Below are 26,260 nucleotides of genomic sequence, written 5' to 3'. Positions count from 1 at the left end.
GAACTATATATGATATGCCCTCACAGGTGAGCAGGGTGCTATGAGCATGTTCCCCCTCTTTCTGCTGGACCATCACATGACATCCCGTGAGCTGGGCTTCTGGAACGGCATCATCGCCATGGGGTTCTCCATCGCCGGCTCCTCCATCGCAGGCCTCCTGCTCTCACAGCACAGGTAACAGCCCTCAGGAAGCTGCATCCACCAGATCTACTGGATTTGTGTTTGCATATTTAATACATTTCATACACGTGTTTCAACACTGCATTTCGGTCGTTGCTTTTACCTTACCATTACCTTACACATGCCAGTTATGTATCCACCAGCTGCCTGCCTGCAGCCTACTTCCAAAACTCCAAAGCTGCTTGCTGTCAGATTTGGTTCCGAGGGCATAAGTTCAGTGTATCAACAACACTCAATAAAAGTTTATTTGATGTGTTAATCAATCAAATTCCCAACAATTTCACAACAGCTAGTTCTGGAGTAGGCCATTCAACTAGCCCGCTTGCTTACGGCGAGACTCAGGCTGCGTAGTCGGCACCCGCTTCCTTATTATGACCGCCGCGCAGCGAAGCGGCGGTCATATAGGTTTAGTCAGATTTTTTTTTTTTTATTTATTTATTTTTTTTTTCTTTTTCGCATGCCCAAATTTCCGTCAATGATTCCCGGGACACTGAAAGCCCGGGGTACACGAAACTTGGTGGACATGTAACCCCACATGGATAGCATGGAACCATCGTTTTTCGTTTTGATCTGTAGCCCCCCCGCTGAATTGGACCCCCCGAAAGGAGGGTAGGGCAGACACAGTTTTCTGTGAATATCTCGAAAACCGTAGGGTTTAGGAGGACCATTTTTTTTTGTATGTTGATCTCAAGGGGCCATGTCAACCCATTCCATAACCACTCATTTCATGTATAGCGCCACCTAGTTAAACACAAAAAAGTAAAAATGAGGTGGTGTAATTGAAGGTATCTGTGACCTAACATAGTCAAAACTGCACGAAATTGGAAGTGTAGGATCATTATGACACCCTCTGTATGCACGCCAAGTTTTGTGGAATTCCGTTCATGGGGGCCACACAATAAATTCATTTATGTTACTATACACCAACTGGCCTGTAGGTGGCCGGAGACAGTTTTCTGTGAATATCTCGAGAACCGTAGGGCCTAGGAGGTCCACCTTTTTTTTGTATGTTGGTCTTAAGGGGGCATGTCAACCCATCCCATTACCACTTATTTCATGTATAGCGCCACCTAGTTAAAAATTAAAAAGCAAAAAATTAGGTGTTTTCATCTCAATATCTCTGGCTGACAAGGTCAAAACTGCACGAAATTAAAAGTGTAGGATCATTATGACACCCTCTGAATGCAAGCCAAGTTTTGTGTACTTTCGTTCATGGGGGGCCTTACAATAAAATAATTTATGTGTACATTTAGTGACGTACACCAACAAGGATTCCCGGGACACTGAAAGACCGGGGTACACAAAACTTGGTGGGCATGTACCCCCACATGGATAGCATGGAACCGTCATTTTTCGTTTTCATCTGCAGCCCCCCCGCTGGACTGGACCCCCGAAAGGAGGGTAGGGCAGACACGGTTCTCTGTGAATCTTTTATGGTATGTTGGTCTCAAGGGCCCACATCAACCTGGCTCATAATCAGTCATTTGTGATTTGCCCCCCCGGTAAAAAATGAAAATCAGTAGGATTAAAAGAAAACCAAAATAAATATTCATCATCATCATCATGGCTGCATTTTCAGTATTGGCGAGAAGTAGTCGTTTGTCCACTAGATGGCGCATCGTTGCAGTGAGACATAATTTTGTTGGAAGTTAAAAGTGGATTGGAAAAAACAATGGACGCTTCATACAAGGACTGTAATTTACCGCAGCGAACATCTAATAAGGATAGGACGATGTTCACATGAAGTGTAATTCCCATTTCTTCTTGAAGCCGAAATAAATCTGAGGATGTTTATCGGACATGCTTGGTTTTTACTGCAGGTACGTTAATCTTGTAATATCAATAAGGACCTAGGTAATGTTACCGTTAGCGTTGGTTGAGTGATGGAGGCATTTGATTTATTGCATTTGTAGAAAACTATAAATGCGGTTATACCAAGCAAATGTATAGCAGCACTGTTTGTATCTTTCGACTGTCATTTATTGCACGTGCTACAAAATCATTCTGTGCAATGGAAGATTTACCAACGTTACACCGGTCTGATACAGTTTTGCCTATACATGCGTGAGACGGAGACGCCTGTTTATTTTGTTTTAAGTGCGTGCAGGGTGTGAGAGGGGAATCGATGTGCTTTGATTACAGCTTGGTAGTTGTAGTCTGTGAAATTAAAAAGCACGTGTGTGTGAAGTATCCAAACAATGACACCTTCATTTCATTATGGCTGCTTTAGCAAAACACCTTAAGCTACTGTGTAGTGGGTCCCATTTAGAAGTGGCTACTTCATTCGCGCTTTCCTTGACTCATGGAGCTGCGTGAATGTTATTACAACTTTTCGCCACGATATGACAGTTTAAGTCCGCTTGATACTGTAAGGCGTAAGCCATTGGTTTCCAAAGGAGATTTTATTTGTGTCGCCAGCATAGCCTATTGACAATTTATGTTGTAAATAGGCCTACCTTATAATCCTACCTGTAGCTTAGGGAAGCTAACAGCTTTCTATTAGGATCTAGTTTGTTAGTTACCGTTTTGTCATAACTCCCTGATGCATTTTTGCATTTAGATTAGCCAGAGCGTGTATATCTCAATCGGAAAATTAAACAATATCGGGTGCCTATGGACTAGGCTGGGTGAACCCAGCCTGATCTGCCCGCTATTTATTTTTTGATTTCTTAAAAGATTGAGCTTGGTCTGATGAAAGCCAGACTAGCCATGGACCTCAGTTAAACAATGCAAGGGAACATGAATCAGCCTATATTTGCACTAACAATAACGGACAAAAGCTCTTCAACTTTGGCCCGTTAAAATGTGTATGAACAGTCTAGCGACGCATTTCATCAAGGCCCATTTGGACATGTCAGTTATTTGCACCACTGGTTAGATGTAAAACAGCATTTCGTTTCAGACTAGGCTACTGTTACTTAATTTGTGCATTAACAATAACGTTTCAGACTACTGTTACTTAATTTGTGCATTGACAATAAAGTATTACATGAACTAAAGATGACTAAAATCTTATGTAGAAGAAGAAACATTCACAAAAAATCCATCCATCCAAAAATGACCTTTGTTTTTGATAGCTGTTGAAAACGGCATGGAACTGACAGAGATGTTTTTGTTTAAAAATACATAAAAAATAAATAAATAAATAAATAACATTATGCTGATACCTTTTGCTTTTCCCAAATACAATGTAGCCTACAGGTGTAAGTGACCTTTCATCAATCCAGTTGCAATGGATGAACTGTGATGAACTGCCCTACTTGTGATTGTTTAGAGATTTTAAAGGTTTTATAACAATTCTACATCTTCTTTGGCTATTCTACAATCTATTCACCTTTTCAGCACCAGTAGGGTACTTTCTGTGCAGCCGCACACACACACTCAGGCATGCCAAACAAGCATACACAAAAGTTTCAAGAGTGGGGGATGGAGTAAAATATGGAGACAAATTGAAGTGTGATTTATTTTCGCGGAACGGATGTACAGGACTGAGCGGCGGTCATATTTTGTACCGCTATGCGGTACATCTAGTTTGGGTTTTGGGTTGCCAGGTTTTAGCCTATGTCTCAAAGTCTGCTTTATTGTCAATTTCTTCACATGTCAAGACATACAAAGAGATCGAAATTCTGTTTCCCACTATCCCACGGTGGAGACAAGACATATTTTACCAATTAGGTCCACAGACAAACATAACATTCAAGTAAACAATATAAAAAGTAAAAATAAGAAGGCACATACAATGAAGAAATAAGAGCAGCAAAATTTGGGTTGAAATTGTGCAATTGTGCATACAGTAGACGGTCAATATAATAGTGCAAAAGTCAGGCCAATAAATGACTGAGGTAGTTCTGTTTGACCTAAGTATGCAAGTGGCATAGTGGTGCAAGTTATGTAAGAGCAGCAGAAGTGTGTTCAGAAGTGTTTTCAGGACAACAGGACAACAACAAGTTGCAAAGTGTACAAGTGGAGTAGTGCAAGTGGAGTAGTGCAAGGCAGCCATTGTGGGTCCAAAGTCCAGGATGTTATGTAGCTGAGGGTGGAGGGGGGAGAGGGGGGAGAGAGTTCAGCATCCTAACAGCCTGGTGTATGAAGCTGTTGGTGAGTCTGGTGGTGCGGGAGCGCAGGCTTCTGTACCCCTTCCCAGAGGGCAGTAGATCAAACAAATTGTGAGCGGGGTGACTTGCATCACTCACAATTGTGGTCGCCTTGCGGGTGAGGTGGGAGGTGTAAATGTCCTTCAGGGAGGGGAGTGAAGCACCAATAATCCTTCCAGCTGTGTTCACTATGCGCTGCAGGGCTTTCCTGTTGTATTCAGTGCAGCTTCCGCCCCACACAGCGAAACAGCTGGAGAGGATGCTCTCAATGGTGCCTCGGTAGAATGTGGTCATGATGGCTGGTGGAGCACTTGCTCGCCTGAGTTTCCGCAGGAAGTACAGGCGGCTCTGAGCTTTCTTCGCCAGTGATGCAGTGTTGGTGGTCCAGGAGAGGTCTTCACTGATGTGCACCCCCAGGAATTTGGTGCTGCTCACTCTCTCCACAACAGCACCGTCGATGGTCAGTGGCAGGTGTTGGGTGTGACCTCTCCGGAAGTCAACAACAATCTCCTTGGTCTTGCTGACGTTCAGCAGGAGGTTGTTGTCCCTGCACCACGTGGTCAGAAGGTCGACCTCCAACCTGTATTGAGTCTCGTCGCCCTTGGTGATGAGACCCACCAGAGTTGTGTCGTCAGCAAATTTCACTATGTGGTTGTTGCTGTAGGTTGCAGTGCAGTCATGCGTCAGCAGGGTGAAGAGCAGCGGACTGAGCACGCAGCCTTGGGGGGCCCCCGTGCTCAGTGTGATGCTGCTTGAGATATTGTTGCCAACACGTACTACTTGAGGCCTCTGCCAGAGGAAGTCAGTAGCCAGTTGCAGAGGTAGGTACTGAGTCCCAGTTTGTCAAGTTTGCAGATGAGTTGTTGTGGTATTATGGTGTTGAATGCAGAACTGAAGTCTATAAACAGCAATATCACATATGAGTCTCTTTTTTCCAGGTGGGTGAGGGCTGGGTGGAGGGCAGAGCAGATTGCATCCTCTTTGGACCGTTTGGCTCGGTATGCAAACTGGAAGGGGTCCAGGGTGGGGGGGGAGAATGGATCTCGCTGGCTCTGACTTAACTCAATAGGCTACTGCAAGAATTTACTAACTTGCACCAAAATAGCAAGAAAGCTTCTTGAAATCATTGAGATGGATGAAATCCAAAAGTCTCTAGCCGCAATCCAACTGGAGATTGGCAAAATTGCAACTCAACAAAGAGAGATCCTGACGCTCACGAAACAGGTGTCCAAATTTCAATCTCAGGTTGATATCCTAGAAACTAAACTGAACACGTATAATGATTCTAATAAAGCTAAAGATGAACAGATTGAATCGTTGCAGAGAAGACTGGATGATGCTGAGCAATACTCGCATGGAAGATGTTGTTATCACCGGCTTGAAAACTCACCACCGATCCTATGCCAGGGCCGTGGCTGTTAACACCGACGGGGCTTTATCTTCCACCGAGACGGATATTCAGAATTTGCAGGGTGTTGAAGCCGGGACCACGGTTGTTGTTGCTGATGATCCTCCATCCACTGAATCGGAGACCTTGGAGTCGCAGGTTATCAGATTCCTCGAAGGCCAGGACGTCTCCATTCGCGGCCGGCAGATCTCGGCCTGCCATGCTCTCCCCCAGATCTCGGCCTGCCATGCTCTCCCCCAGATCTCGGCCTGCCATGCTCTCCCCCAGAAAATCAAAACTACGTATCCACCAGCAATTATTCTCCGCTTTGTAAACAGAAAGGATAAAGCCAAACTGCAGGGGTTCAAGCTAAAAGGGTCAGGTGTCTACATGAATGAACACATCACAAAGAAGAACGGCGACATTGCAAAAGAGGCACGGTTTCTCAGAAAGGGTAACAAGATCAAAGCGACCTGGACAAGGAACGGCAAAGTTCTCATCCGTACCAATGGAGCGACACTGGAGGAACAACGAGCCATAGTTGTGAGGGAGATTTCCGAACTGGAGGTATACAAATGATACAAAGTCCAACAAAGTCACTTTACAGGCAGACAGTAATGTTAGACCTATTGAACATCTTGTGGTTTCTTATTATGGACTGTGCTCGTGCCAATCACTATAATATGTGGAGTATTCTGATGGACTCGATCGTGATAGGTTTGACCTATCGCTCATCCTCCGGACTGATAGCTGAATTTCATCCGGTTGTTCCTAGGTACAGGTACAGACTTTACCATGCTCTATGGACAGTTTTACACACAGACCTACTATAACAACAGGGATGGCTATCCCCTCTGACATTCGTTTTAGCCCCTTTGAGCAGAACATGGACAATGATGGTATTTTGGAACATGGACACTTTCTTTAATCCGGACACCAATCAGATTAATTTGAAGTCACTAAAATCGTCATGTAGGTATTACTCTGAATCCCAATTGAATAAGTTGTCTCTCTCTCTCTTCCTGATAGGCCTAATCCTAATCAAAATGCTTTTTCAATTTTTCATTTAAACATTCGTAGCCTCCCCAGAAACTATGATGCTCTTAAGACCTTGATGTCAACCTTGACCCATTCTTTTTCTGTCATGGAATCTATACCCACTCTCAGATTACAATGCATTTCACTCCATCAGAAAAGGCAGAAAAGGCAGAAGAGGCGGGGGTGTCTCACTGTATTTTTCTAAGAACCACAACTTCATCCCTAGAAAAGATCTTGGTTCCAATTTTGACTCTACATTAACAGAATCGACATTTGTTGAAATCCCATGTTGTCAGCAAGTTAATAGTAAAAGTATTTTGTTTGGCAGTATTTACAGACCACCTGTCTCAGATATCACTTGATGCACTCAACTCCACTCTAGATGCAATAAACAAAGAATGTAAACTATGTGCCCTTGTTGGAGATTTCAACATTGATTTGCTTAAAGGTGACCTCACATTAACAGCTGATTTTTTTTTTAAATGCACTTTACTCTTTTAATTTTCTTCCTTTTATTACTAAGCCATCCAGAATTACAATGTCATCTGCTACTCTTATTGATAATATCTTATTCAATTCTCTTGATTTTGTGGTCACTTCAGGCCTTTTGATGTGTGATGTTTCAGACCATCTTCCAGTATTTCAATTTATTCACCATAATGACTCGCCTAAGGCTAACTTAACTTTCAATGAACCAATTAAGTTCTGTAAATTCACCAGAAAGAACTTAGATTCTTTCAAGTCAGCCATTAGCTCTATGAGGTTCTTACGTTAAAAAATGCAACAAAAGCCTACTGCTTATTTCTTAAGCTCTTTAACTCTGCCCTTGATATCTCATTTCCCTTGATTAATAAGAAATCCAATAACAATCATTCAACCATAGATAACAATTGAGCTAAAGAAGCTTTCACGAAAGAAAAATAAACTTTATAGGAAATCGGTATTAAACCCATCCCTCATTAATATTGAAGCATATAAAAAATGCAAAAATAATTTTACAGCTTCAGTAAGAAAAACAGAAAGCCAAACTCTTCTCAAACTCTTACTTTCTTCAGTAAGAAATTCAGAAAACCAAGAAGAAATTATATTCAGAACAATTCATTCAGGCTTCAAACAACATTAAAACAACTTGGAACCTCATCAACCACTTAATGAATCGCAGTAACTCTCCATCAACTACTCCAATGGAGATGAATACCAAGGAAGGTGCTCTCTCCAACCCAAATGATATTGCTAATGGCTTCAATTATTTTTTTGCAAATATTGGCCCTGAACTGGATTCAAACATCAAAGGGTCTGATATAAATCCGGGTATTATGATTAAGGGACAGTATTCTACACTCCACACTTTTGATCCCCCAACCCTACAGGAAGTCTGTGAAATTACAATGGCATTAAAGAACTCAGCGCATGGACATGATGGCATTAAAAAGTATTCTCATTAAAGAAACCATTGACTTCATCATCCAACCTCTCACTCACATCCTTGCTTTATCTTTAAAATCTGGGATCATCCCCCCTGATCTGAAAATTGCTAAAGTTATACCAATTTTCAAATGAGGTGATGCCAAGGAATTTAGCAACTATCGACCAATATCAATTTTACCCTGTATATCAAAAATCTTGGAAAAGCTCATTTACTCCAGACTCTCCAATCATTTATCAGCTAACGACATATTATATAAACACCAATATGGCTTCCGTAAAAAATACTCCACTGAGCATGCCCTTCTACAGCTTGTAAATTACATTTCATCAGCTCTTGACAACAGGAAATTTGCTCTTGGAGTCTTTCTTGATTTGAGTAAAGCCTTCGATACAGTATGTCACAACATACTTATTGCTAAACTCAATAAATATGGAGTGGAGAGTACAGCCCTTACCTGGTTCACAAACGATCTCATAAACAGAGAACAATATGTGTGCTTGAACAGTTTTTCCTCAAAAAAAATTTAAGATTTTGTATGGTGTTCCACAGGGATCAATCCTGGGTCCCTTACTATTCCTAATTTATATTAATGACATGGCATCATCATGCACTAATGTTCTTCCAGTTTTGTTTGCGGATGATACAAACATCATAGCCTCACACCAAGATTTTAATACACTTATCAATAATGTTAATGATGAATTGCACTCTGTAGAGAAATGGTTTCAATTGAACAAACTGACCCTCAATGTAAAAAAATGCAACTTTATGATCTTTTGTAACACAAATAGACAATATCCCAAAGAGCAAGCTAAAATTTATATCAACAATTCAGAAATCGAACTTGTTCAGCAAACCAAATTCTTAGGGGTCATAATCGACAGTGGTTTAAAGTGGTCCAATCATATTGACCTAGTGTCCAAAAGATCTGCAAGGATGCTGGGCATATTGAGGAAGATTTGTCCCTTAATTCACTCCTCAGCTTATCTCACTTTGTACTTTAGTTTTCTGTTCCCATTTATTAATTATTGCAATATTGTTTGGGCAGCTACTTATCCCACCTACCTCAATAAACTATGAACCATACAGAAGAAATTTCTTAGGCTAATTTCTCACTCAAATAGACACACCAACACTGCCACTCTTTACAACTTACTCCCCATTGATAAAGTGAATCCATATCAAACATGCTTATTCGTCCATAAATTCCTCTAAAGACATTTAGATCTTCCAGTCACACTCCAGAACATATTTATTTCCACATCTAACACCCAGTCATACCGTACTAGGTATAAAAACAACAACCTACTTCTACCACGCACGCGTACTTCTAGGCACCAGTTCAATATATCCTTCAGAGGCCCAAAGCTGTGGAGTGAATTAAGCCCACAGCTAAGATCAATATCATCATTCTCTGCTTTTAAAAGACAGTTGAAGAACCATCTATTGTCTACCTGAAACTTTCTCTCTTTGATTCTTCTTTTCTTGCTTTACATCCATTGTTGACAGAATGTCTTTTTCTTCCTATCTTTTGCTTTGACCCTAATCATTTTGCTTTTAATGCTTCCTTATTGTGGATCAAACAGATTATTTATATGTTTAGCCTGCATGTCAATATGTTAACATGACTTGGCAATAGGCGTGGAACTCTGTACATGCCTCTAGGCTTCGTTCCCGCCTTGCACAGATGTACTAATTTGTGCTAAACAAATAAACAATAACGTACATATCTTAGGTGCTAATGCATCTCAGCCCAGGTAACAGCCCTGAGGAGCACTGTCTACTGTACTTGGGTAGCGCACATATGCATCACAGCACAGATAACTGTCCTCACCATGTGCTGCTTCCGCCGGTAGCGTAGCACACATATTTCAGGTGGTAATACATCTCAGATAACAGCCCTCAAGAGCACTGCTTCCTTTGGTACTGTCGAGTGGTGCACATATGTGGTAATGCAGCTCATGTAACATCTCAGATAGGGAAACTCATTGCACAGGTAGCCAAGATACTTAATGGTATTAAAGTACTGTCAGATAGTGCTGTCAGATAGTGATGGGAATAGACATTTAGCTCTACCTCTTTACATTTAGCATCTACCTCTTTACACTCACCAACGGATAGGGAGGGTCACTTTGGAGAAGCTTGTTTTTCACTTTTGGTCTCCCTCACACACACACACACACACACACACACACACATACACACATACACATACACATCTGTAGGCACGTACATTCTCACTCACTCTCTCGGTGCACATAGCCCTATAGGCCTTTGGGGAAGTTTTGTTTAGGTGAAGGACGGGGCACATCACATCTCTCCTCATTTCAGACTTCTGCTGGTTGCTCACTATCCCTTTCTTTCCCTCTTTCTCCTATCCATAAACACACACACACACACACACACACACACACACACACCATGTATATACTGTATACACACACTTACTCTCTCTTCTCTTGGCCTCTTGTCCTCCTCCAAACACCCCTCCTCCTCTCCTCTGAATTTTCTCACTGCCGTCCCTCACTCACCAACCCCCCCCGCCCCCCCCCCCCCCACACACACACACACACACACACACACACACACACCCCACCGCAACACTCCTCACCTTGCTGCCCCCTCCCCTCCCCTGGGGTTGGTTGGAGTAATGGAAGTAAACACAGCCCTGTGCAAGAGCTGCCACTCTCTCCAGGTGAGGTGTGAGGTGATGGCGGGCTGTGGCACTCATTTTCTGGGCAGGCGGAGAGCGCCAGGGGGCTCGAGAGCCTGGAGGGACGGATGGGAGAGGCCCCGCTGTTCCCCCCTCAGAAAACCACCAGAATGGGTGGAGAGCGCAGGAACTTACACTATAACGTCATCTCAATACTAACCACTGGACTTGTTGTTTTGCTGGGTTTCATATTACAAACGTGGGGGGGGGGGTCATTATGACCGCCGCTAGCGAAGCGGTCATATAGGGATTGTCAAAGTTTTTTTTTCCCCCCCGTCATCTACTTCCTGAATTTTTGGTCAACGATACCCGGGACACCGAAACACCGGGGCACATGAAATTTGGTGGGTATGTAGCCCCCTGAAACCCAAAAAATGCAGTTTTTCCTAAATAACTACCTGAACCGTGGCACTGAGGATGAAGAATTTTTTATGGTATGTTGGTCTCAAGGGCCCACATCAACCTTGCCCATAATCACTCATTTGTGATTTGCACCCCCCCCGTTAAAAATGAAAATGCAATATCATTCTGCTTTAATCGCCCCTATCTTCAGTTAAGATGTTCAGAACTGCACCAAATGTTATGTGTATGATTGACCTGGCATTCTCTGGGGGTATGCCAAGTTTCGTAGAATTTCATCCATGGGGGGGTCAAAAAAAAGGTAGGTTATGTGTACATTTAGTGACTGTACACTCATTGGCCTGTAGATGGCGGTGCACACATACACATGCACACACACACAGGCACGCACATACTATCGGTATCTGCAATTAGAACGGCCGATACATAATTACAAATTCAGTAGGATTAAAGGAAAGCCAAAAATATTCATCATCATCATCATCATCATCATGGCTGCATTTCCAGTATTGGTGATACATAGTCGTTTGTCCACTAGATGGCGCATCGTTGCAGTGAGACGTAATTTTGTTGGAAGTTAAAAGTGGGTTGGAAAAACAATGGAGGCTTCCTAAAAGGACTGTAGTATACCGCAGAGAACGTCTAATAAGGATAGGACGATTTCCACATGAAATGTAATTCCCACTTCTTCTTGAAGCCGAAATAAATCTGAGAATGTTTATCGGACATGCTTGGTTTGTACTGCAGGTAGGCTACGTTAATCTTATACAAGTTATCCTAGGACGTAGGTAAAATAATGTTAGACTACCGTTAGCATTGGTTGAGTGATGGAGGCCAATTTGATTATTGATGTATTTGTAGAAAACCATAAATGCTGTTATAGGCTACCAAGCAAATTGATAACAGCACTAATTGTATCTTTCGACTGTCACCTCATTTGCTTATGACCATAACCTAGGCTACTAACAGGAGCTAAGTGAGTTAGCCACAACACATTTGCTACGTGATGGTTTTCTAATGGAAAATATATAGGCTTCCTGGCTACTTCAACCCTTTATTTTCAAAGGTGATTCAAGTAAGGAAGAGCATGGCTCAAAGTAAAGTAACTAGGACTGAAACTACATAAATTCGTCAAAGTGAATCATTTGTGTCAACTCGCCATGTAGATTTATTAACGCACCCGTGATGATCTACATCTCCATTTACCAAATGTTTTAGAGCGCACGTTGAGAGATTTATCCATGGCTATACCGTGAGACTGAGACGCTTTTTGTTTGTTCGAAGTGCGTGTTTAGGGTGTGAGAGGGGAGTCGATTCCAGCTTTGATTCCAGCTTGTTAGTTGTAGTCTTTGCGATTAAAAACACGTGTGTGTGTGTAAAGCGATAACGCTTTCATTATGGCTGCTTTAGCCACAGACCTTGAGCTACTGTACAGTGGATTGGGTTCCATTTAGAAGTGTCCACTTCAATTGCGCTTTCCGTGATTTACACAGCTGCGTGAAATATACTGATATGCAAAACTATTAACTTTTCGCCAAGAGGTGGCAGCTTAAGTCCGCTTGATACTGTAAGCCATTGGTTCCCAAAGGAGATTTTATTTGGGGCGCCAGCATAGCCTAGTGACAATTTATGTTGTGGAATAGGCCTAGCATTGGGCCTACCTTATATAGTTTGTTAACAGTCACGGTTTTGTCATAACTCCCTCTATGCATTTTTGCATTTAGAATAGCTCTGAAACCGGGGGGCGAACACGTCGCAGGGGGGGCGCCAGTGCGTGGATATCTCAATCGCAAACTTAAACAATATTTCTATTGGGCGCCTACCATGGACTAGGCTGGGTGAACTCAGCCTGATCTGCCAGCGATTTCTTTTTTGACTTAAAAGATTGAGCTTGGTCTGGCAAAAGCCAGATTAACTATGGACCTCATAGTTGCAAAATGCAAGGGAACATGAATCAGCCAATTATTTGCACAAACAATAACGGACAGTAGCTCTTCAACTTGGCCCATTAAGATGTGTATGAACAGTCTAGCAAAGCATTTCATGAATGCCCTTTTGGACATTATTTGCACCACTCGGTAAAACTGCATTTTGTTTTAGACTACTGGTATTTGTGCATAGACAATAAAGCTGAATATCATATGAACTAGAAGACTAAACTTATGCATATGTAGAAGAAGAAACATTCACAAAAATCCATGACATGACCTCTCTTCTTGATAGCTGTTGAAAACTGCATGGAACTGACAGGGATTGTTTTGTTTAATAATAAATAAATAAATACATTATGCTGCTGCTTTCCCAAATAAAATGTAGCCTACAGGTGTACCTTTCATCAGTCCAGTTGCAATGGATGGACTGTGATGAACTGCCCTACTTGATTGTTTAGAGATTTTAAAGGTTTTATAACAATGCTACAATTTTTTTGGCAAGTGCTACAAATCTATTCACCTTTTCAGCGCCAGTAGGCTACTTTGTGTGCGGCCGCAAACAGACATTCCAAACAAGCAGACACCAAAGTTTCAAGAGTGGGGGATGGAGTAAAAGATGGAGACAAATTCATTAATATGATTTATTTTTCACAGCATGGATGTACAGGACTGTGCGGCGGTCATAGTTTGTACCCCTATGCGGTACATCTAGTTTTTTGTGCATGTGTACATGTATTGAAGTTACGCTTTTGAGGAGATTGATGTGCAGGTAGGAATTACTACCAGTAACTTATGCGTGAGAGATGGTCTTATGTTGCCCATTTCATTTACATTTCAATTGTAGTCGGATGTGTGATGTGAATCTGGATGTATGATACACATTAGAAAACACTGTATTCATAATTACCCCTTTTCTTTTGTAATCCATCATTTCTACATCTTTTTTTGTTTGTCACTTAGAAGTTAATTTTTGGGCCCTATCATGACAGACAAAAGCGCATCGTCACTCGTCAAAAGCTTATTTAAATTTAGTAGGATGTCCAGTCCACATTGGGATGTTTTTTGTTATCATACATAGAGCGCATGGCGCAACAAGGTGTTCCTAGGTTTCTTTATCAGTCATGGGTGTGTTTGGGGCTTATCATCATTTAAACCAATGAGAATGACATCTGTCATTCCCTTTAATGGTGCAAAGCGCGATGCCAAAGAATGCATCGGTATTTTGACATTCAACGGCGCATTTGAAGGAGGCTGCTTGCGAGACCGTATGGAATAGTCATTCCACTAAACCATGCTTTACTAAAACCTAGCATAACCTTCAGGTATTTGCACTCCTCTATTATTTGAACTCATTGGCAAAGTGAAACTAACTTCACCATGGTGTCAGTCAACGACAAGACAGTTATATGCAGTTACTTTCACTATTGACAGACAATGGGTTACCATCGAAAACATGCACTTACCCTAATATTGACCCTAATATTGCTCAAATGATTGAATAAAAAAACATTTATCCTGCAGAGGAGTTGCTTATATCTCGTGACAGTGCGCCTTCAGCTGTGCTCCATACATGTCTCTCGCCTCTCCCCTAATCACTTTTAACCGTCATTAGCCATTTGCAAATGATGGTGAATAACTACTCATCATGAGATATACAGTATTTCGTAATATCTTTATTCTAATTATGTTTCTCATTGTAATCGTGCAATTTGTAATGTTTTGCATGGACGTGCGCTGGTGTGCGTTCATGGATGATAGAAGGATGGTGGGTTGTGCACCCGCCAATATAACTGTTGACAATGCGCTCTTAAAATAACATATAAACAACTCGCCATAGTCTTCTGACCAGGTGTACAATAGCGATTTTTAGACAAGCACTCTCTAAGTTGTTAATTGCCACACCCCTGGGCGCATTGTTTAAAAAATAAACGTGCAAAATAAGAAAACATACTTTACGAGTTTTGTGCCATACGCCAGGGTGCAAAATATGGCCCTTTGTGTCTTTGTCAGTGCAGTGTTTTTTGTACTCAGTGGAGGACGAAGTACACTAACTATGTACTTGAGTGAAAGTAGAGATACCTTGTGTAAAATATTACTCTTGAAGTATTCATTTTAAATTTCCACTCGAGTAGAAGTATAAAAATATCTGCCTTCATATGTACTTAAGTATTAAACGTAAAAGTACCTTGATGGATTATGTTTATAATGCCCTTTTATCATTTTCACATCAAAGCAAATAAAGCTCAATCAACTGATTTTAGGCGAAAATGGCACTCTAGGCACACCAATCTTTAAATAGTGTCTGACACTTGTCTATGAAAAAGATCATAAGCACAAAACAGCAATCCATTTCCATTAGGTAAGACCAAGTGGTTATCAAATAACAGCACTAGAGAACTATTGTTTCATTTTACATTTGTAACTTAATTGAAAGAGAAAATTGTATGGTGCCTTGGCAGGCAGAGAAGACACTAATAAAAAATGAATCGTTCTTCTTTTCCACTAATTCAAAAAGTGTGCGCAAATAAGGCCAAGGGTGTTCAGGCAGGTCAGTGTCAGCTGTTTCTTCCATCATTTCCATTGATGTATGCAGTGCTGGGCATGAGCATAAAGCATCCTCAAAATGCTGCAGCGGGCTTGTGACGAAGTCAATGTACAGAAGGGCGCAATGGTTCAACAAGTCTCAACAAAACCGAAAGGAGTTCAGAGCAAATCGTGCGCACTGAGCCCTGATTGGTGTGCTTATGGTGCACTCGCTTGACCTCTCTTAGCCTACATGTTCTTCTTCGCTTTGGTAAAAAGGAACGACAGGTCTCACTAAATGTAATGGAGTAACAAGTAACAATTTTCACTTCGAAATGCAATGGAGTCAAAGTATAAAGTCTAACCAAATAGAAAGACTTCGGTAAAGTACAGATACATTAATTAGTTACTTAAGCAGGAGAGAATTACATCTACTTTGTTACTTTCCACCACTGGTTGGACTACACATCTTCTGTATCCCAGGGCTTTGTCCGAGTGCAAATAGGTTGTGCACTCCACATGTTGCATAAGACTGCACACCTGTCCACGATCATGTTATCATTTTAGCTCTGAGCACGACTGATGTAATGCAATCTATAAATAACCTTTTTTTACGCTGCTCCTCTGGAGAGAACAACAGTCGTTATCGCACACAGCAGCTCTGAAACCCACTGTTCACCGTAGGCTCTCATCAGCACCGTTTCCCAACTAGAACTGGCGTTTTGTCACTGTGTAACCAAACCCTTCAAACGTTAGTCACTTTCTGTGGGCAAAGTGATGATGAAGGAGGAGGTGTGCCTCAAAGTGTGCACTTTTTCCTGTTCCTTTTACTTCTTTTTCTCTCTCTCCCTCACTCCCTCGCCCCTCTCTCTGTCTCTCTTTCTCTCTCTGTCTCTCTTTCTCTCTCTTTCTCTCTCTCTCTGAGAAAAAGCTGCTCTGACTAGCAGAAGGAATGCTGAGTTTCACACGCGGGGCGGCCGACACTGTACGCATTGAGGCCCCGGACCGCTCCAGCCTGGGCCCCGGCTTCCCACAGATAGGGTTTCCCCCCGTTGTCCGTGCAGGGCCGCTAAAAGCTAATTTGGACACTTATCCCGATCCCATCTGCAACGCTCGAGTGGCCAAAAACTGACCCCCCTTACACAGATCTGCATCTGCAATCTGAGAGCGTAAATCTTATCTTGGGGGCAGAGCCGGCAAGATTCGCCCGTTTCCAAACTCATTTTCAGCTCCCTCTCTCTCTATATCTCTCTCTCTCTCTCTCTCTCTCTCCCTCCCCTCTCTCTCGCTCTCCCTCCCTCTCTCTCTCTCTTACTCACTCTCTCTCCCTTTATCTCTGTCTTGCTCACTCTCTCTGCATTGCCGTTTGAAAGGGAGGGGAAATATGAAAGAGTGTCATTGAGAGGGAAAGAAGGAACAGAAAAAAAGAGAGAGAGAGATCTAGGGGGAAAATAGAGTTAGTTCGTTTGCATGAGAATGACGGCAGATTGGCTTTCTCTCGTGCGGCCGAGCAGACTGCCAGTACTGGCCATTCTGATGGATCCCTCGCCCATCTACACCAACATAAAGGTCAGAATGGAGATGGAAGCATCATTTGATAGAATTTTCTTTTCTTTCCTTCCCCTTCCTACCCAGTACCCATTTTTTGCATTATTCATGACTTCCCTTTCTTTCTCTTTCTCTATCTGTCTTTCTGTATCTCTCTCTTTCTCTCTTTCTCTCTTTCTCTCACTATCCCGTCTGTCTGCCCTGTGTCTCTTGCCGGTTGTGTTCTTTAGGCCAGTCAGGCAGAGAGAGACTCGGTCTGCCTCGACCACTGCGCCAGACTGGAGGTGGCTGTGGGCAGTCCAGCCGAGGCGACTCCTCCTAGGATCCCTCCATCTCTCACATCTCACATCACCACAGCTCAAGACCTTACAGGCGCCCAGACACACCACACACACATAGTTAGCACGCACAGCTAACACACACACACACACACACACAGTCACTGTCCAACCACGTCGGAAGTTGTTAAAACCACTCCCACGTTATCAATTAGTGCAATTTAGTGGAGGGTTCATGGGGGAATCTGAATTTCAGTGACACAGCTCGCCTCGGCGCCTGAGGCGGTTGTTCGTCTGCCCCTCCTCTCTCTCTCTCTCTCTCTTCTCTCTATCTCCCTCCTCTCTCTCTCTTCTCTCTCTCTCTCCCCCTCCAGCCCCTCGCGCTGTGATTGACGGGCCGCTCGGGGTGCTCTGATTGGCAGCGGCCTAATCCGCGGGTGATTGGGAGATAATGGCTCCGAACGACCGGCCGACTGGCCAAGAGTGAGACGTCTGATGGACGCTAATTAGCCTCAGTCTAATCAGGCCCGTCACTGGGGATCTTGTCAGGTTATTGATTACCCCGTGAACCGGGCACACCAGGATGCTGTTTTAAACCGCTAACGGGCAATCAATTAGCGTGTCTAGAGAGGAGAGAGAATGAGCTGTGCCGTTTAGGTCCACTCTGTGTTTGTTTATGAGTGTCCATTAGTGTTAGATAGCCAATAGTAGTGTAGGAAAACACGAGTAGAAGTAATGCAGGAGAGAGACTCACTATATTTCTCTATCCTAAGTATCACAGAAGTTATATGTGATTGCCCCTGATTGCTTTCATTTGAGCTTTCTTACACAATTTGAATCATCTACTTTTATCCAATTGAGGTTCTCATCTCATGTCAGCAAATGCTCAGTCGCAACACAACACAACACAACATAACACAAGCACTCAGCCTTGATGACAAGTAGCCTTGATGAAAAATAGGCTCTGCTTGTAGTCTTGACAATACTACATGAGGTCCTTGTGGTCTACAGTATATCAACATACTACAAAACCCTAACATATCTTCAGTGTATGGACAAAAGGTCATATGTAAATGATTGTTTGGTGTTATTTGGTATTATTTGGTGTTGTTTGGTGTTATTTGGTGTGTGGGGTGTGAGCTGATGTTGCCGTTGTATTCTGCCCTTTGTAGCATCGGGCTGCTAATGAGGCGCGTGTTTGTGATGAGGACGGTGGGCATGGTCTTCCAGAGCTCCCTGCTGACCATATTGGAGCCATCGCCACTTATGAAAGGTAAGCGACATGTATCACACACACACACATATATATACACACACACACACACACACACACAGTTTCGAGTTTCAAGCTGTTTTTCTTTTAGTTGAAAATGTAAAAATACGATGAAAGTCTTCTCATACTTTCGTTCTTGTAACCATACTAATCACATCAAATATTTGCCTAGTCTTTTACCAGATAACGAAATATGGATCACAATTCTGTCAGTCTCTGATGCAGTAGTTGTATGTTTCCTCGTGTGCAGCACATACTATGACTATGTTTAAAGGTTCACCCTTTTCCTCTGCCTGTCAGTGGTAAGATAGTTCATCCGTATCTTTCACCAGTATCCTCAGTGGCTGCACACGAAGGTGCTATGTGTCCGCGTATCTGCGGAAGAGGCTGCCGTATTCAAGTGCCGTCTTGCGTAGTCGTCGACAGTTCGGTTGGATGGCGCAGACACGTGTGATTTGCTGGTGGTCCGGCCCCAGTGTGTTATTCTCACCGTCGGGATGCTGTTTGATAAAGGGCACGGCTCCAGCTGCCTCGGCTCTCCCGTCGCCCTGCTCCTGAGATGTTTATTTGATGGAAATAAAGGGATGGAAATCGGAAGGAAGTCATGCAATTTTAGCTACTGTACTTTTGTTCTTTTTTTGTATCTTTGATCCACCGAGGCTGATCATTGTTTTCTGTCATGGTGCTTTTTTTTGTGTGTGTGTGTGTGTGTGTGTGTGTGTGTGTGTATGGGTGTATGGCCAACCCCCCTAAACCCCCTGGTTGCACCACACTTCTATCCTCCCCATAAAGAAGCGAGGTTCTGCCGAAATGGTTCAATATTGCATGAGACACCATCCTCAGCAGTGGGGAGACGTTTGCGCTGTCTGTGGTTCTTGGATAAGTAATGGAGAAGTCTTGTTAGGCAGAACTAAACATTTCCAGTGAATTATTCAGTGCTGCTTGATGCGGAAGGCGCACCGCGTCATCTCTGGCATGTGGTGGGGTTGGGTTGGTGTTCAGGGGGCTGACGCAGAGACATACAGAACAGGGCAACTAAAGCAATGAGCTCTTGGCCCCCTTATTCAAATGGGGTGGGAGGGTGGAGTTCTGGGTGGTGGGGGTCTGTTGGTCATTGATGGCAAAGTTCCTGCCCCCTAACCCTAGCCAAAGGCCCAGCTTGGCTGATCCACCGTGCCCACATGTGCTCTCTCTCTCTCTCTCTCTCTCTCTCTCTCTCTCTCTCTCTCTCTCTCTCTCTCTCTCTCTCTCTCTCTCTCTCTCTCTCTCTCTCTCTCTCTCGCATGCGCGCGTTCTTAGCCAGAGCTGGTGCAGACTGACCTGGCTGCCAGAAGACCTCACCTCAGGTCAGGAGTAGGATGCGGCTGAGCGCTCACGTCGATGCTAGCGCTCCGGTGGCTCAGAAGTGCTTAGCGCTCGAGAGAGGGCTGCTCATTATTTCACAGCATGACTGTCCGCTGCTAACCAGCTGTGAATGCAAGCGGAAAAGCGCTATCTTTTTTTAAAAACCAGATACATCGTTTTAAAAAAGATCACATCTGAGGTCAGGGGCTTGTCTGGGTCTTTTTTTTTTATTTCCATGCTGTGAGGGTTCACAGGAAGTGTAACTGTGTAGCCATCAGTTTGTTGTGTATGCTGATGATGTTGTTGTACAGTATACTGACTGGTGGCGGGTTGTGTTGGCTGTCGCTGCAGGCATGTCGGTGTTGAGTATGAGTGCACAGCATTTCCTGGGGGGCCTAATCACCACCCTCACCTTCACCGTCATGATGAACTGCACTCAGCGCGCCGAGGAGAGCATCCAGGTACCCAACAACACACACACACACACTTGTAGAGATACACGTAGAGGTACGCATCCAGGTACGCAGCAGCAGTTACTGCTGACAAAGCATACGCACATGCACGCAACACACACACACACACACACACACACACACACATACATAAACAAACATACACATACAATCATACTTATGTCCACACATAGAAAACACACACTCTATTCCTTTAAAAAAAGACATTTACTACACACTGTTATTCATCTGGTGTAGAGCAGATTTCAGAGGTAGCAGGTAAGTGATGAGGTGTGCTGGAGTGTTGTTTCCATGTGAATCTGAGCCTTCACAGGCACAGGTGGTATAATGTTAATGTTATGTAATATGTAACTGAATTGGGAATTTCTCATCTTAAGAAAGGCAAAGCAAAGTGTGTTTCCTCACCACCACCTCCTCCTCCTTATCCTGTGGTGTCAACTCAACTGAGAGTCAATACTCTCTTTCTTTCCTCCTCTCTCTTTCTTTCTTTCTTTCCTCCTCTCTCTTTCTTTCTTTCTTTCTTTCTTTCCTCCTCTCTCTTTCTTCTATTCCCTCAATCAATGCAGCCTTGCAATGACACCTTGTACAACTCATGTACAATAACTCAACAGTAATACAGACCCATCCAGCTCATGTCTGTTCCACTGGCATCAAGCCAAGACGCACGTGAAGAGATGTGGTGCTTTGTTTATGTGCAGCCTTAGAAAAGGTGGAAAATGCAAATCCAAACCTGCTATGGCGTTATGTAATGCTTTGAAATAGACACTCCCCACCTTAAGAAAGGTAGAGCATTAATCAGCTGGCCCTGCAGGGCCCCCACCCCTCTATCTGCCTACTCTATGGGATTAGATCACATCCTTTGCTCCCAGGTAGAACGCACAGGTTGACAGGACTGCATAGCATCAGTCAGCTGTGACTTTGTTGACCTGATCAAGTGAACTTCAGTTCTCTCTTTGAACCCCCCCCCCCCCCTCCCTCTATCTCTCTCTTCCCTCTTTCTTTCCCTCACTTTCTTTCTCTCTTCCTTTCTCTCTTGATCTCTCTCTCTCTCAACCACACAATTCAGTCTCTACATTCTCTCAGTCTTTCGTACCTTCTTTCACTCTTCTCTATTTCTCTCTCTATTCCTGTCATTCTTTCACTTTTTTTCTCCCTCTCCTTTCTTTTTTTTTTTGTTGTTGCTCGTCTTTGACAACTTCTTTTGTCCCATTTTAACTGGGGCATCGCTGCCTGGAGGTGCTCATTCGTCGTTTCTCAACATCACTCAATCAGCTATAAAGGTGATGAATTATTATCACTTAAAATAAAAAAAACACACACTCTGAGGATACAGCCAGCTCCTTGGTGTGCACGCTATTTTTAAAAATCTGAAACGACAGAGGAATAATCATAATAACTATTAGCAAAGAGATGACGACGAGAGAACCCTAGGGTCTCCTTTTTTAAAATGACATACATAGTGCCGCTGCAAGCTTGGTCTTTGTGTGTGTGTGTGTGTGTGTGTGTGTGTGTGTGTGTGTGTGTACGTGTTTTTAAGGTCATATCGAATGACAGTGAAACCGATACCCTGAGTGTTTGGTAAGGGCCCAGGAGAGAGAAACAGTATACATTAAACAAGTTTGCTGGAATAAAAGTACTTCACTTAACTCCAGTCACATGCTCGCCGTAGACCCAGATTGAGTTCCCAATCCCCCCCCCCCCCCTCCCTCCCTGCTCCCTTGCTCCTCGCCATAAGAACACAAGGTGGTGGGGTTAATGTCTCAGGAACCCTCCTCGTACAGCCTGCCCACTGTAAAACATGGTTGTAAGCGGCACATTTGGGGGATAGGCTGGGGGCTGGTGGTGAGGGGGGGGGGGGGGGGGAATAAAAAGGGCCTCGCTGCCTATTCATCCAAAAAGATCCCACAAAGTGCCCAGCTAACAATGTGCTATAGCACGGAGGGGGGGAGGGGGGAGGGGGAGGGGGGGGGGGGGGGGGCAAAATTCTAATGGGCCACTACCCACTACCAGGAGTCTTGTTCTTAACGCAACTATTTTGGAAAATGTATCGCATTACGGACCCTTTTAGTATGCTTCCTACCCTCCACAATACAGAGGCCGCAGATGAAAATCGTGGATTCCTGGTATTTCGCTGTAATCTGGACACCCTGGGAAATGCTCCACTCTCTATGTCCACTTTAAAAACCAATGCGTTTTCAGCGTTATCGAAATGGCGCGCTGAGGGAGGCCTCCAGACCCGGGCAGTAAATGTGTCCCCTTTATCTGGGCTCGTTCTCCTCATCGGCCGCGGGCCTCTCTGGGCCACCATTAACCCATTATTGGCGCTGAGTGGCAGTGACTAACAGTGACTAACGTGCCAGCGTGACCCGGGTCCATTCAAAATGGCTGGAGATTTTCAGAATTAGCCCCCCCCCCACCCCCGCCGAGACAGTCAGGCCCTGGTTTTAAGGTGTGAAGGATAATTGCTCTTTTCAGTAGTGAGCAAAAGACTGCCTCAGACTTACACTCAGTATTCTGCCTCAGTGTACAAGTTTTGTTAGTTACCATTAGTATATTCAGTCAAAAGGGTCAGAGTAAGTACCCTTGCCTTGGCAGGCAGTAGATTTAACATTAATATTGATAATATTTCTACTGTAAAAATCATAACCTGTCATAACCTTGCTTGGCTGAAATAAACATGTGGAATAAAGTCCTGTCATTATGTCTTTTTTTGTCCTCTTACTTTTCCCTTCTCCTCCTCTTCCTCCTCTTCCTCCCCTGTATATCCCATGCTCCGCCCCCCCCCCCCCCCCCCCCAGGCCACCCATTACAGTTTCCTGGCCACGCTAGAGGTGCTGGGGAAGTTGAGCTTCAGTGCGCTCGCCGGAGGGTTGGTGGACTCGGTGGGGTTCGCTATCGCCTACCTGCTCTTCTTCACACTGTCCGCCATCTCGGCCCTTCATGTGTGGAAGGCCACGCTCACCGGACCTCTCAAGGAGCAAATGAACACCACCAGCCACACTGACAAGTGAAAAAGACACAACTGTACTTGGTGTGTGTGTGTGTGTATGTATGCTTGGTTGTGTGTGTGTGTGTGTGTGTATGCTTGATTTCGTGTGTGTGTGTGTGTGTGTGTGTGTGTGTGTGTGTGTGTGTGTGTGTGTGCTCATGGAGGTGTATGTGCTCATGGAGGTGTATGTGGTTGGTTGTACGTGCTTTGTGTGTTTTGAAGGGGCTTGCGTTTCAAAACAAAAACAGCCAGCACAGCCTTCTGAAAACACAGTATTCCGCAATTGCAGTTAACCAGCATTTAGCCACAGAAGCACCTCAGGAAGTACATTTCTGAGAAAAGGAAAAAAGAACCAAAATCAATCAGTCGATTTGCATCTGCGCTGTTGGTCACGACCTGACAAACTCAAGGCAATGCTTACCTATGACCTCCTACTACCTCGCAGTAGTGCTTCATCTCACAGTTAGAGCAGATAAGCTGCATGAGCGGTAGGTTGGCTTGTTTACCAACATCTAATGAAATATTAAAGCCGTGCAATATAACCTAAGGTAACGCTATCTGTCAAGCGGACCATGAAGGTGCTAGGAGACTCGTAGAGTTTGCTCTCAAAAGCAAATAGCCCTTCTGCAATGTAACTACAGGTCTACAAAGCATGATGTATACTTCAGTATATCCAGATCCTTGTGTCACAGTGGGTAGTTCACTGTTATCAAAAGGACACACATTATCTTTTTTTTTTTTTTTTTGGGGGGGGGGGGGGGCTTTTTATGCCTTTAATTTGATACGACAGTGGAAAATGACAGGAAGTGAGTGGGAGAGAGAGTCGGGGTGGGATCCGGAAAGGACCACGGGGCGGGAATCGAACCCGGGTCGCCGGCGTACGGTGCAGGTGCCGGACACACATTATCTTCTCGTGACTTTCAGGCTACGATAAATCACCAGGGGAAATACAACATATAGTGTAGATTTCCATTCTATAGATTGATTTTTTATTATTTGTCACCCTATAACATTAAAACACACACATACGTGTAGCACGGTGAACTGATTGTGTATATGGTGTGAAGTTTGCTTGCCAGGTGCTGTGTTGCTTTAGCCTGGTCCTTACCGCCTACTTAGGATGGTAACGACCAGGCTAGTGTTGCTTATGCAGGACCACTGAATCACTGATGCCTCAGGGTATGAAGTTGTATAGGCCTGACTATGGTAAGGCAACTAAACCTAATAGGCTGCAATAATGCTCCTGCTGAAAGAAACTAACTTAGGTAAGTGTGATTTGTGACAGTGATACTTGAAGATGCATTCTGTTCTCAGTATACCCCTGAGAACGTTTCATTAGTCCATTAGTTAGCATTAGCCTCATAGCATTTGTTAAGTGTAAGATGTTAGATGTAGTGCCAAGTTTACATATCTATAAAATATGTGTCATTACTGCTTAGAGTAAATCAACAAAACTACAGAATCAACTGTGTTTTTATAATTTTTATATATATATTTTTTTCATCTTTTTATTTCTCTGACCTTGCCAGTTTGTGCTGTCCAGATGTCCCATATCTTGTTGGTGTGCCTGGTTGTTTGTGGGTGTTAAAGTGTGCTGAATGCAGTGTGTGAGAGTCTGGAGTACTGACTGTGCACTGTGTTGTTTGTGGGTGTTAAGTGTGCTGAATGCAGTGTGTGAGAGTCTGGAGTACTGACTGTGCACTGTGTTGCACTGGAGCTATGCAGTTGTCTGTTTATGCATCCCGCCTGCCATGTTTGAGTGTCGAGTCACATGGTGTAAAATAGAATGTACTTGTCTCCCAGGGCTTACATGTTTATACAAGAAGATCATGCAACGACACTGAATCTCCATGATTAGGAACCATAAAATGAGACCCCACACACACACACAAAATGCCACAATGTTATGCATCAACCCTCCAGGACATACAGTCTATCCATGATGGTAATAATTTCACTAATTGCAATTGACATAATAATTGAAACACTCTTATGTTAATTCTGGTCATGACAAAGAATGTGTTCACCTGGGGTGAACTAGAATCAAGAATGAACTGAGCCCTTTTTGCTTTAGCTGTGCAGTACTGTCATTTTGTCGTTCTTGTGTCTTTTCTTCAATGTCAAGTATATGCATATTTGTATAATTGTGCGAGGTAATCATTAGAGCCACTATTGAAATAAACCAATTACTCCAACAGATCTGGACTTGTTAGACATTAACTGCAGGAGCAAATTGTCTCTGTTATTGATGAATTGCAATAATTGTATCTCCATTCATCATCAATATGACAAACTCTTTAAGTAAAGCACACCCTGTCTCTACTCTGTGTGAAGAGGCATGGCACAAGAATAAAGCTTCTACAGATATTATTGCATAGAAATCTGTTTATATTGTGTGTGTGTGTGTGTGTGTGTGTGTGTGTGTGTGTGTGAGCGTGTGAGCGAGAGAGACCATGTGTGTGAGAGAGAGAGAGACCGTGTGAGAGAGACGTAGATCTCAGAAGATCTAAGTTCTTGCCAGAACTGCACATCTGGCCCAAACTGATCAAGATCAACACATCTTCCCCAAACTGAACATGTTCTACAGTGCATGTCTCTACAGTGGTACTCTGAGCCGAGGAGAGGGCTTTACTGTACGAGGCATTACACCGTGACACTGTATACCCTCTCGCACTATAGCGGTCAAATGACTCTACATGC

At 43.5% G+C, this 26,260-nt stretch overlaps 2 protein-coding genes across 2 annotated transcripts in view; both read left to right on the top strand.

Annotated features, from left to right (window-relative positions):
• mfsd3 (major facilitator superfamily domain containing 3) overlaps positions 1–25,930 on the top strand; it is a 37,408-nt gene extending 11,478 nt beyond the window's left edge. The window contains exons 3-6 of the mRNA XM_042101736.1: positions 27–174; positions 18,654–18,754; positions 20,450–20,559; positions 23,370–25,930. Coding sequence (XP_041957670.1) covers positions 27–174; positions 18,654–18,754; positions 20,450–20,559; positions 23,370–23,582 — 572 coding nt within the window. The 3' untranslated portion in view covers positions 23,583–25,930. The remainder of the gene's footprint in view (positions 1–26; positions 175–18,653; positions 18,755–20,449; positions 20,560–23,369) is intronic.
• Positions 5,328–7,104, top strand: LOC121715803. The gene is made up of 2 exons (XM_042101737.1): positions 5,328–6,228; positions 6,379–7,104. Exons 1-2 carry the CDS (start codon positions 5,554–5,556, stop codon positions 6,382–6,384), a joined length of 681 nt encoding a protein of 226 aa, XP_041957671.1. The 5' UTR covers positions 5,328–5,553; the 3' UTR covers positions 6,385–7,104.
• Positions 25,931–26,260: the final 330 nt, after the last annotated feature.

Source organism: Alosa sapidissima, chromosome 8 (genome assembly GCF_018492685.1).
Source record: "Alosa sapidissima isolate fAloSap1 chromosome 8, fAloSap1.pri, whole genome shotgun sequence".
NCBI lineage: Eukaryota > Metazoa > Chordata > Actinopteri > Clupeiformes > Clupeidae > Alosa > Alosa sapidissima.
This window is presented reverse-complemented; position numbering and strand designations above follow the sequence as displayed.